Genomic DNA, 12,643 nt, shown 5'->3' on the forward strand with positions numbered 1-12,643 from the left:
CAAGTTAACGAAGAATTCGAAGTCATCTTAATCAAACTTTAATCTTTTTGAATCGAATTTATTGATATGGAAACTCATTTTAAAGATTTTTCTTAGAAAGTAATATAAATTCTATACTTTTTATTGATTTTAACCTTTGGCATTACAAAAAGTTAATTATTAATTCAAAAACCACCTTATTTTATTTCATTAACTATGTTTTTTAAATCATAAAAACGAATTTAAAGGAATACAAATTTCAACCATTATTTGAATTTGAGTAAACCTCTATTAAATTTCCAAAAAAAAATATATTTACTGATGTTAGTTTTACCATTTTTAATTTAAATTAATATTAAATTAAAATATCTTAAACAGAACAAGAGACACTTCTTGATTTTTTTTCCGTGAAGGATATATCCATGCCAAGGCAAGTGTTTATCCAAGTGGCCAAAGGATTGTTGTTGCCCTCGTTGTTGTTGTTGCTCTTAAGTGGAACGTGGTTTGCATTGTCCGCTCGCTGGCTGTCAAAATGACGCTCATCGTAGCCCGCCGTCCGCTGTCCGTTGTCCGTTCGCTGAAGACTTTTACAGACCCAGGCCCCCAAGTCTCTCGAATCAACTCGACTCGAATCGAGTTATATTCTCTGGGCCCGGTCTCTTTCACAGTCTTTCAGCCTGTTTCTGGCGCGCGATAATAATCTCAACTTCGTCTTGGTTGTGGACGCGGACGCGGACAGACGGCGGACAAACGGACAAATGGACAAGCGGACCGACGGACGGCAGCGTATTTCGGTAGCTGCCGCGTAAATTACCTGCATACAAACCGCGCGCGGTCGGACAGGTAAACACACTCACTCACACACACCACTCATAAGCACACATAGATACAAAACACGTGTGTGCAAAGAGAGTTGGAGATACAGAGAGATATACCATATAATATAGTGCCATACCAAGTGTGTGTGTTGATGTCACGTCGTTTGGTTTTAAATTTTTGTTTTGGTTTTCGCGGCTTCTTAAATATTTTTCTTAATATTTTAACCTCACGATGGAAGACTGGTGGTTGTGGAGGTGGAGACCAGGAGTGGGTGATTAGGGGGGACAGAGTAATCTAGAGCGTGGTGCTGCCATCGTGTGGATAACCACCTTCTTCGGTTGTTTAAAGTGCGTTCTTTTTCCAACAGGACACTGGCAAAAAGTAGAACATCATACAATTCAGATGAGATTTGCAGTCAGATACAAAGAAGATAAATTAAACAAAAAAAGTTCAGAAATATTTAAGACCAAATTCTTATTTATAATTCATCAGCTTTTAAGGTATCATTTTGTAACATTAATCTTTGCATTTCCTGAAAAATGTATAACACATGGTTTTTAAGCAAGTAAAGTCTTAATATTGTTTGATAATTTCCCCTCACATTTTTAAGGTTTAAGGTAAATTGTTAATTGTATGTTGTTTTTTTTTTTTTTTTTTTGGTTTAAGCTTAATTTTTCCTTAAAGTCAAATAGGAGATATCAAATATAGAAAATCCATGTCATATCAAATGGTCATTTTGGGACACCTGGATTTTTGCCAGTGCACTCATCTGCCTGCTGGTGGCTGGCTGCTCATTTGTCTGGCCCGGCTCAGACGCAAGTTCTGCGCACTTCTGGAGCACTTCAGCTGCCACAGGGTCTCCTCCGTTTTCTGCCCGAGATTTGGAGTGGGAATGTTGCCAATGGGTAGGGGAATGGGAATGCGGATGGGGATGGGGACCGATGGAAAAATGGGATGCTGCTGCGCATGCGCAGAACCATTTTGCAAAGGATGGCAGCCTCGCTTTTGCGTTTCTGTTGTGTTGCGACAGGGATTGCGAACTGGGAACTGCGGACTGGGATTGCCAACTGGGATTGCCTTACCTTGTCGAGGACTACTGCTTGGCTCCCTATAGTGTCCGTGCCCGTGCCCGTGCCCCTGCTTCCATTGTTCCCTTCGATCCCTTGCCCACTTGGCGTTGTTGGCTGTTGTTAAACAAGCGAAACTTTGTGCCCGATAATGATCTACATGGGATTGCGAAGATGTTCGAGGGCCCGCAGTTTAGCGTAGTGCGAACAGATGGCCCAGAATACGCACTGGGAAAAAAGCATCATAATGACAGTTCAACTGTGCAGGCCCATTCATATTTATTAAAGTGTCTTTGCTTAGACAGGAAACTCAATAATTTTCTCCTGTTTTTAGCCAAGTCTGACAGGATAAACAAAAAAGGTTTAGCTTATTTGAGCGCTGAATTAAACTATCTTTTGTTATTTTTTTTTTTTAAATAAAATGGTAGCAGAGCTCTGATTAGAGACTCGGGGGAGAATATACCGTTTTTTCTTCTTTGTTATTTAAACCCACAATATTATAACTGAGAACAACTTATTTTCCGCATACTTATGATATTTTTCGCTGTGGAGTGAAAAGTTTCTTCATGACAAAAGGCCAACGCATCAGCATCTCAATCAGTTTTCGAGCAAGTTCGGTCATTGATGAGGGGCATCATAATGTGTTAGCCGAAATGCTCGAGTGGGAGAGCTGAGTTTTTCCAGCGAACAGCTCGACGCCCGCCCGCTGGGTCTTGAGTCCTTGCTGGAAAAAAAAGGAAAACAAAACAATGCAGATCTCACACCAGAGATTCTCAAGTGGTTCGCCTCGCAGGAGGCAATCATCAATCAAGCGCAGGGAACGCTCTTCACGCCATTGAGGAAATGCCCCGTTCTCCGGTTCTGCGTATCCTGGCGAGCCTGCCTTATCACGTAACGTGCAATGCGTGTCCCTGCGTCCTTTGAAAGTCATTAAGCGGCGAGTCCTTTGTCGCAGTCTCTTGAGCCCGCACAATGAAGATGTGACAATGCTCGCTTTCCCTGCCGATGAGACAAAGGCCCAAAAAGAAAACCCAGCCCATAAACCCAACCCAACCCAAATCCAACCCAATGCGAGGCGCAGGCGCATAGACACAGCGACGCCTCGTTCCTTTGTCCCGTCTCAAGTGCCTAAATGATTTCCCGGAATTTACACCCTGCGTCTGCTTACAGGTGATTGATATCGATCCCTTCTGGCTGCCCACGACCGAGGAGGAGCTGATGCACTTCGGCGAGAAGGCGGACTCCGCCAACCGGGCCAAGCTCTACATGGACAGTGTCCGGCGGAGGAAAGGCCTCTTCGTGGACGAGCAGGTGGTGGAGCACGCGGAGAAGCAGCGTACCCTGTCTAAGAACAAGTGATTTTGGAAGCGATTTTGGGCAAGTCCTTGTATATTTGTTAATTGTTACTTTTTAAGCAAATCACTAAAACTTTGAATTCAATTTTCCTAATACAACATATAAAAAATAATAATGTTATCGCAATCGTCAACATTAAAGTTGCTAAATCAGTACCTTCCAGAATATTAGAAAAAACATTTTTAATTGCTATAAATTTTAACTCGAGATTTTAAATTTCACAAACAATAATGACATTTTCTTTTAGGTTTTTATAAATTTATGATGACTGTGATTGCTTACGCTGTCGACGAAAAATCATTTTAAAGTATGGCTGATATATACCGTGTTAACAAAATAAAATCACATTTTCTAATATCCCGAAATATATTGTCGCGTACGAGTGCTTTTATAATCATAATTCCCCAAAGCTCTCCTTATTCATTTATACTTTTTATTGTTTACCTGCATTAAATACGGAGAAAAAAAGTTAAATATATGTTTAAATGTGGAAAACCAACCCTAAAAAATAGGGCAACAGTTCGATATGTCAGTTTTATTGACTAAGTCAAGAGCCTGACATATAAAAATATAATTGTTTTTATAATTAATTATGGTTGGTAACATTTTCAATGTAATAGCAGCCTTCCATGGTTGCATGTCTTTTTTAGGAATCATAAAAGTATAGTGTAAAAGTCAGGCTAACTTTTATCCTCCTCGTTAGGCATAACAAGGGCATCCTCCTTTTGGCAAATAAGGCCGCTCTCATTTTCAGGAACTTCTGGAACGGCCAGGGAGTTCTTTCCCAAAACTACATGAATGCAACTAAAGATAGAAAACAGATAAAATCATTAAAGGATAATCAAAGGGTTTCTCCACCAATGATCACTTACAGTATCATCACGAAAACAGCTATTTGTGTGGCAATAGTTAGCATAAAAACATTTCCTCCGTAGTTGCTGGTTTTGGTCTTCTGATAAAGTTGCGAATAGCACACTCCGCTGATGAAGGGCACCGCATTGTCGCAAACCGAGAGAAGCGCAAAAACCTTTCCTCGCTCCGATATGGGCACGATTTTCGAGGTCATTGCCCTGATCATGGGTCCCACTATCGGTCCCAAACTGCAAACCACGGCTCCGGCGTAAAGTAGATCCGTATTGGTGGCGAAATAAAAGAACAGCCGTGCTATCGAATGGGCCCAGGTGCCAATGAAAATAATGGTCTACGATAGAAAGAATAAAGTTAATTTGAAAGCATGATTAAGAAAGCATTAAAAGAAAATGACTTCTAAAGAAGAATTACATTTCCATCTAGTTTTGTTTTTTACTTTAATGCGATTATTATACCAGATTAATATTCATAATGTAATAACGTGAAATATTTTAAAAATATTAATAAACAATTTTTTCTCTCGAAAAAACATAAACGTTAAACTATACCGCGGCCTTAAAAAAGTTTGATGAAAGTGCACAATGAGGACGAAATAGTGCCAATAATATGACTGCCCTATTATGATATGCCCTGTGCGAAGTCTAGGACTTACCGTATCCCTCCAGCCAAGAATCTTGTTCATTAGCGGCACCGCCAGCAGCATGGCAATCACGTAGGCTGACGACTTGAAGGTCTTGAAGTTGCTGTACGCGCTCACATCCCAGTCGAACTTGTCGAGGGTGTACATGTACAGGTAATGGCCCTCGTCCCGCTGGAAGGTGTACAGGGCCATGCTGATCAGCAGGATAATGAGGAAGCTGCGCCGATGTCCCTTCCGTGGCTTCACCAGAACCACCAGCGAGTCCCTTACGTGCTGCTTGTCGAAGAAGTCGCCCCAGAAACCACAACAACCGAGCTCCCTCAGCGAACGCTGTTTTGGCGTCGTTTGCCACTGAACGTATTAGTTGGGACAAAAAGCAATACAAACTTAATTAGTAAAATATAAAATCTAAGACTTGGTTCTTTCATATAGAAAATGAAAGTTAGAGAAATTTGGTTTTCTTAAGTTGCTAAATCTTAATTGAATTGTATAATATTTATATTATAGACTAGAAGAAAAACTTTGTTAAACTCACCTTAAGGGCACACAGAGTGTAGATGATGGCCAGGGCGAGCAGCGAGGCGTTCACGGTGAACATGTCCGCGTAGGACTGATTGAAGACGTTGTAGAAGAGGTGCGAACCCAGGGCCACGCCCAGCGGCATGGCAGTGAGATAGACCACGTCCAGAATGGTCACCCGGATGGTGCGCTGCTGCACCGTGGAAATGTCCGAGATGTAGGCAAAGCAGGAGGCGAAAATGGCCACATCCGCACCAGTCAAGGCCGACGGCAAGGTGGCGGAGAAGATGATGTTTTGCACCGGCCATGTGGGCATCCTGGCATTGACCACAATCATCGTGGAATAGATAAACTTTCCCACCAGTCCCATGAGCAGTGGCAGCTTTCTGCCCCGCCGATCCGAGAAGGAGCCCAGAAAGAGGGCCAAAATGATTGGGAAGATGTGCGCTGAGATGTTCTCCCACTGGAGGAACCAGGCATTGGTCAGCAGGGACTTGTTCTTGAAATACTCGTTCCCCGCTTTGTTCAGATTCCGGCAGATCTCCTCCGTGAAATTATTATTCACGCGGCAGGACTTGTACAGGAAGAAATTCTGCTCCACCACCGAGGTGATCATGAAGGCGAACATGTACAGGAACATTGTGGGCTCCACGGAAATAGATTTGACCACGGCCCACGCCCACTGGCAAGCATTGCGACCCGCCCCTTCGACCTGCTGCTCGCCAACAATGCTGGCAGCGCTAATTTCGCTGGTCTGACTATTCCGTCTTTGTGCCGCATTTTGGGAGTGTGCCTGCAAGTATGCAACGGATTGTGGACAACGGTTTTCGGAGTAATTTTTTTCACGCTGGCAATGCCGGCAACTTTGAAGAGAGGATTGCGCTCAGGCCAAGCTACTCAAACACGTTTTAATCTTACAATAGATGCACTATCAAGGGTTTGTTTAGTAATTCAAGCGAATATACATAATTTTTTGTAACTTTCTTGTAATAATTATTTGTTCGTCTAAAAAACATAATTTATCAACAACACTTTCACTTAAACAAAATTATCTTTTAATATAAGTAACTAACATTTAAAAAAACTTAGTTTTGACTCTGGTTTAAATAATGGAATTTATAAAATTTTGTATTTATGGTTTAAGTAATGGAATTTATAGAATTTTGTATTTATGAATAAAATTATATTTAAATATGTTTGGTAGAGAATTTATAAATTTTCGTTAGAAATTTCTGTACCGAAACTAGTAGAGCATTCACTAGTCACCGCCACTTTATCACTTTGTTCACCGCCGCACGTTGTCACTAAAATGTAAGTGAGTAAACAATTCGATAAGCTTCTGCTTGAATTACATTGTAGGAATTTAAAGAATATTGCGATAAGCTGCTGCTTCAATTATATTGTAGGAATTTAAAGAATATTTATTTTGTTTCTTTTCCGTTGTTAAACAAGGCATCAAATATAAAAACAATTACTGAAACTATTCACAACAAATGCCGTTTTCAAGGTCACTAAAGCGTGTCTGTTTTTTTCCAAATGTTGCTCTGTTTGTTCTCTGCGGTTTTTGGTCATCATTTTACATACGTAATCATTCGCGGCGGTCCAATTTATATGATTTCTTTAATTGCGAAAAATCAAAACTAATTGTGTTGAAGTCTTTTTTAGGATTGTTCTCTCACTTCACTTCGTGTTTGATAAATTTAGCCGGGTCGCAAACAAAAACAAACCGTTTAGCGGGTAAAGAATAGAGCAAACATTAACCTTACCTCTGTGGCGCTCATTTTTGCTCTGCGCACTCGCTCTCTCTTCTGCGCTGTTAAATAATGCTGTTCCCCTATATTTTATAAGGGGTTGCTTTAAAGCTTTTATGCTCTCGTGGTTTTTTTTACGGCTTAGCTTTTGAAATTCAAAATTTAACCGCCAAGTAACACTTTTCACCAGATTATTACATTGCGAATTTTTTTAATCGCCATTTGCTATAAAAAATTTTCCGAAAGATTATTTGCTGATTATCAATGTGTTGCTCTTCTCACATTTGCTTGGCAATGTCAATAAGCGCTCATCATATATTTTCCAATAGATTAGATTCATTACCCAATACTGCAATTATTGGGTATATTAATTAGACAGTTTTTATGACATAATTGTCTGTATTGATTACACGTGTAAGCCGACTTTTTCAACCATTTTTACTAGCGTCTAGCGGAAATTTGTGATTTTCCATGCCTTCCTATCTAGACGCACGTAACTCTCACTTTCCGTTCAAGATCAAAAACGTGCAATTAACGCAGCGATAAGTTTAATTATAGACCAATTAGGTTTGGATTTACAATACTGTCCGCCAGTTGGGCGATAACTGTTTTCAGGTGCCAACGCGATTTATAATAAATAAACTGATTTACAGCGTGAAATGAGCAACTGTGTTTTGTTTATGAGAAATTTTTTCTGCTACGTTTGCCTTTTGGATATATGGAATTGCACACCGTTACGTTGCACTTATTTTGTACTGATATGCGACTTATCCGCTATACAGCTCGGCGGTGAATGGCAGAGAGCAGCTCTGTCCACCCAAATCGGCTTATCAGCGAAAATGCTGATACTGAGCGATTTGTTTTGGCCTCCACTGAAATCGATTCTTTGATTGTTCATTATTGTTTATTATTTAAAGTATGCAATGGGATTTTTCCAAAAGCTGGTAACTATTTTTAATTAACCTTATATTTCTTTTTATTGCAGACTGACAAAAAATGTTCTGCCTGAATGCCAAAACTGGATACTACAAAAGATGCTGAAATATGACACATATATTTTTTTTTGTAAAAAATTATTTTATGAACAATGAATGCGTTTAAAATTTTCTAAAGCGGTTTTAAAAAATAAATTTGTTATTTTGTATAAAGTGTATCATATTGTATCGTATTTATTCTTGTACTAAATCCGAGTTGGAAAAAATAATGTTGCCTAAAAGTATGCAACATACCTGTATAAAACCGAGCTAAAACTTAGATTCAAAACGTTGAATCAATTTTCTGAAATTATTTAAATATTGAAATTAAGAAGAATATAGAACGAAAGCAAGCTTTCAGAGCAGCCACTTTTTATTATATTTTAAAACTACCAATAATAATGTTGGTAATTGGTAATTTAGAGCAACACAAATTACTTTCATTGGGAAAATAAATTATTAGAGAAGTGAGATTTGCTGAAACTTACCAGAGATTAATTTTTGAATCAATTTCTTGGGCTCCTTTTGTGCCATATAAATGCGAAAACCGGGAGCAAAACAGAGACGAGAATCGGCTCCCAACTGGTTGTCGGCTTTCCCGAGGCAACGGCGGTCTTTCCGCTGGCTGCTTGGTTGCTTGGATGCCTCTGACGCTGCGGGGCTTCCTGATGGGTTGGTCTGGACTGCATTTTCCGCTGGCAATGGTAACCGGAGTCGCCGGCTAAGTCCGCTGCTTCCCAAGCGGTCGGTAAACTGCAAGACGATCGAATGCCCGCTGCCAGGGCCACCCTAAAGATTGTGGACTGCGCACCTCAGCTCCCAAGTTTACCTTATTTGCATTGTTGACTGCTGAGCAGCACAGTAGTCATTGCTTAGGTTAATTAGTTCAAATATAGTAGGAAAAATGGCGTTTACTTTTGAAACTATGCTTGTTAGAACAGAACTTTAAAGCTTTACTATAACTGCATTCAAACTGCTCGATAAATTCGTCTAAAATTAAATTTGGTATGGAAAAAAAGCAGATGTCAAAAAAGGACTTAAGTATAAAACATTACACATTTACTTTAAATTTATTTTTATTATTCTCTTATAGATGATAAACTAGTGCTATCAATGCATTGCTTTCGTTTACTTTAATTATTTTTCCTATTGCCTATTTATTTTTATTTAAACAACATTTGAAATTATAAAAAGATTTGTTAACTTGTTATGTTTTTCAAATAGTTAAAAACTCCAGTGTATTGCCCTAAGCCATTTCCCTAGTCTGGAGTGCCTTCTAGCTTGTATTTACTGTGTCTGTCTATCTTACTGTCAACTTGGCTGTGAAAACTTCTCAGCAGAGCTCAGTTGGTTAGTTGGTGCCCAGCTGTGGCACGCTTCGGTTGAGAAAAATCTGATTCCCCAGAAGTGATATCTTAATAAGGCCAGAGATTATGTCGGACGCAGATAGCAAGCTGATCGATGTGGAGGCCCCGGAGCAGGAAGAGCTGCAGTTGATGCCAATGGGCAGCACCATCGAGGTGCCCAGTTTGGACAGCACTCCCAAGCTATCGAAACGGAATAGTTCGGAAAGGAGTTTGCCCCTCAGGAGCTACAGCAAGTGGTCGCCCACGGAGCAGGGAGCCACTTTGGTGTGGCGCGATCTCTGCGTGTACACCAATGTTGGGGGTTCCGGCCAGCGGATGAAGCGGATCATCAACAATTCTACTGGTGCCATTCAACCGGGCACTCTGATGGCCTTAATGGGCTCAAGGTAAGCTGCTGCAGAAATCAATACCGCTTAAGATCAGGTGCACGCGAGTGGAATGAACCGAAAAGTACACGATGACCGAAAATGTGTTTTCTGTGTCAAGCTGTTTAGTTTCGGAGCGATCATAAAACCCTCTGATAAGCAGAGATTCCTCTAAAAATAAGCATCTCCCATTCACAGTGGCTCTGGGAAAACAACACTTATGTCGACGCTCGCCTTTCGACAGCCGGGTAAGTTTTATAGTACTACCAAGTTGCAGTTCCCGATAAGATTAGACTGATCCCCATTATCTCCGCCGCTCCATTTGCCTTGGGTTCTGCGCTTCAGCCGGGACCGTGGTTCAAGGCGACATTCTTATAAACGGCCGCCGCATCGGGCCCTTCATGCACCACATCAGCGGCTATGTCTACCAGGATGACCTCTTCCTCGGATCGCTGACTGTACTCGAGCACTTGAACTTTATGGTGAGCTGGCAACACTCTTTATATCATTTGCAGGGGATTATGATTCTCACGAGAAGCTTATAACGTTTAGAAATGGTTTCTATACAGTGTATAGCGTCTATTAACTCTGTCAGTGATAGTGTTGTGAATAATCTCTTACCTAAAACATAAACAAATATTTTGTGAAATCACATTTATTGTATATATTTTATTTTTTATTTATTTTTTCGACCAAATATTTGGGGTTCAAATTTAAAACATTACCAGTTTTGGTTTTGAAATGAAAAATATTGATTTTTGTTTTAGCTTTGTTAACAAAATAGTGATCACATAGAAATAGAACTGTTTAATTTGCTTCAACGTCTTCTGTCGCAGGCCCATCTCCGTCTGGATCGTCGGGTGTCCAAGGAGGAGCGTCGCCTCATCATTAAGGAACTGCTGGAGCGAACCGGTCTTCTGTCGGCGGCCCAAACGCGAATTGGCAGCGGCGATGACAAGAAGGTCCTGTCGGGGGGAGAACGGAAACGATTGGCTTTCGCCGTCGAGCTGCTCAACAATCCGGTGATTCTGTTCTGCGATGAGCCGACCACGGGATTGGACTCCTACAGTGCCCAGCAGCTGGTGGCCACGTTGTACGAGTTGGCCCAGAAGGGCACCACCATCCTATGCACCATCCATCAGCCGAGTTCGCAGCTGTTCGACAACTTCAACAACGTGATGCTGCTGGCCGACGGACGAGTGGCCTTCACCGGATCCCCTCAGCACGCGTTAAGTTTCTTTGCCAATCACGGATACTACTGCCCGGAGGCCTACAATCCGGCGGATTTCCTCATTGGCGTTCTGGCCACCGATCCCGGCTACGAGCAGGCCTCGCAGAGATCGGCTCAACACCTTTGCGATCAGTTTGCCGTCAGCTCGGCGGCCAAGCAGCGGGATATGCTGGTGAATCTGGAGATTCACATGGCCCAATCGGGCAACTTTCCCTTCGACACCGAGGTGGAATCCTTTAGGGGCGTGGCCTGGTACAAGCGATTCCACGTGGTGTGGCTGAGGGCATCGCTAACGCTGCTCAGGGATCCCACGATCCAGTGGATGCGGTTCATCCAGAAGATCGCCATGGCATTTATTATCGGAGCTTGTTTCGCCGGCACCACGGAACCTTCGCAGCTGGGAGTGCAGGCGGTTCAGGGAGCACTTTTCATCATGATTTCGGAGAACACCTACCATCCCATGTACTCCGTGCTCAACCTCTTTCCCCAAGGATTTCCGCTGTTCATAAGGGAGACCCGATCCGGACTTTACTCCACGGGGCAATATTATACGGCCAACATTTTGGCCTTGGTAAGTGTGTTCTAAATCACAATTTAAAAAATTACTTATGTCATGAAAATATGGAGAAACAATATTAGAGCCAATGTTTCCTAAAAATCGATGCCAGGCTTATCGTTAAGACCACGTTAAGGCCATTATTCCTAATATTAAAGACAATTTTAACGAATAAGACCTTTTTTTTATAAAATTTGGTTAAATAACTGAGCCAAGAAGAACTTTCTAAGCATCATATTTTTTTTTTTTACTGAGCTAATACATTTATTAGTTTCATCTGAAAACCTATTTTAAGTTCTTTTTGTTTAAGTTTTTCTCTTTAAGTTTATTTTTTAATTTTTTTTATGTTTTAATTTATGTTATTACATTTATTTTACAATATTTTTTACAGCTTCCTGGAATGATATTAGAGCCCCTGATATTCGTTATAATCTGCTACTGGCTGACCGGTCTGAGGTCCACCTTCTATGCCTTCGGAGTGACAGCCATGTGTGTGGTGCTGGTGATGAATGTGGCCACAGCCTGTGGCTGCTTCTTCTCGACAGCATTCAATTCAGTTCCCCTGGCCATGGCTTATTTGGTGCCGCTGGATTACATATTCATGATCACCTCGGGTATCTTTATACAAGTGAAGTGAGTTGTGGTTAAGTCATGTTTCAGGAACTTTATTATATCGTCTCCTATCTATTTCCAGCTCCCTACCAGTGGCATTTTGGTGGACGCAATTTCTCTCCTGGATGCTGTATGCCAATGAGGCTATGACCGCTGCTCAGTGGTCCGGAGTGCAGAATATTAGTGAGTTGAAAGTAAACCCTATATTAGAAACTAAACTAAACTAACTATATATGTTTGTAAAGCCTGCTTCCAGGAGAGTGCTGACTTGCCCTGTTTTCACACAGGTCAGGATGTGCTGGACAAGTACAGCTTCAATGAGAGTAATGTCTACCGCAATTTACTGGCCATGGTTGGGCTCTATTTCGGGTTCCATCTACTGGGATATTACTGCCTTTGGCGACGAGCCCGAAAACTGTGAGAGCTCTCAGTCCTAGTGCTGTAAATATAATAACTATGAATTATCCAATAAATAATGCGTAGATTTTTCAAATTAATAGCGCCATTTATTAACACATTTTGTTTTTTTTTATTTTC

The 12,643-nt window shown here is 41.2% G+C and overlaps 3 protein-coding genes across 6 annotated transcripts in view; 2 read left to right on the forward strand and 1 right to left on the reverse strand.

Annotated features, from left to right (window-relative positions):
* The window catches only part of LOC108146679 (elongation factor-like GTPase 1), a 78,954-nt gene extending 70,843 nt beyond the window's left edge, over positions 1 to 8,111 (forward strand). The window contains exons 5-6 of one of the 2 annotated variants that reach the window (XM_017272735.2): positions 3,036 to 3,242; positions 7,987 to 8,111. In XM_017272735.2, the coding sequence (XP_017128224.1) occupies positions 3,036 to 3,224 (189 nt within the window). In that variant the 3' untranslated portion in view covers positions 3,225 to 3,242; positions 7,987 to 8,111. Of the gene's footprint in view, positions 1 to 3,035; positions 3,243 to 3,468; positions 3,686 to 7,986 lie in introns of those variants that run through there. The other variant, XM_017272734.2, reaches the window with a different exon arrangement.
* On the reverse strand, positions 3,698 to 7,801 carry LOC108146682 (proton-coupled folate transporter). Of its 3 annotated transcripts, none has more exons than XM_017272738.2 (6): positions 7,284 to 7,801; positions 7,017 to 7,226; positions 5,267 to 6,043; positions 4,744 to 5,082; positions 4,094 to 4,422; positions 3,698 to 4,025 (listed from the first exon to the last, which is right to left on the reverse strand). In XM_017272738.2, the coding sequence occupies exons 2-6, from the start codon at positions 7,029 to 7,031 to the stop codon at positions 3,902 to 3,904; spliced, it is 1,584 nt and encodes a 527-aa protein (XP_017128227.1). In that variant the 5' UTR covers positions 7,032 to 7,226; positions 7,284 to 7,801; the 3' UTR covers positions 3,698 to 3,901. The 3 variants fall into 3 exon arrangements, with proteins under 3 accessions (XP_017128227.1, XP_017128228.1, XP_041564088.1); XM_017272739.2 differs by having other exon boundaries at positions 7,734 to 7,774; XM_041708154.1 differs by having other exon boundaries at positions 7,017 to 7,801.
* Positions 8,112 to 9,315: 1,204 nt separating the features above from the next.
* On the forward strand, positions 9,316 to 12,619 carry LOC108146681 (protein scarlet). Its single transcript, XM_017272737.2, has 7 exons — positions 9,316 to 9,728; positions 9,906 to 9,955; positions 10,053 to 10,189; positions 10,544 to 11,509; positions 11,886 to 12,127; positions 12,189 to 12,289; positions 12,352 to 12,619. The coding sequence occupies exons 1-7, from the start codon at positions 9,409 to 9,411 to the stop codon at positions 12,525 to 12,527; spliced, it is 1,992 nt and encodes a 663-aa protein (XP_017128226.1). The 5' UTR covers positions 9,316 to 9,408; the 3' UTR covers positions 12,528 to 12,619.
* Positions 12,620 to 12,643: the final 24 nt, after the last annotated feature.

The sequence above is a fragment of the Drosophila elegans genome, unplaced genomic scaffold (assembly GCF_018152505.1).
Source record: "Drosophila elegans isolate 14027-0461.03 unplaced genomic scaffold, ASM1815250v1 contig_208, whole genome shotgun sequence".
NCBI classification, from domain to species: Eukaryota; Metazoa; Arthropoda; class Insecta; order Diptera; family Drosophilidae; genus Drosophila; species Drosophila elegans.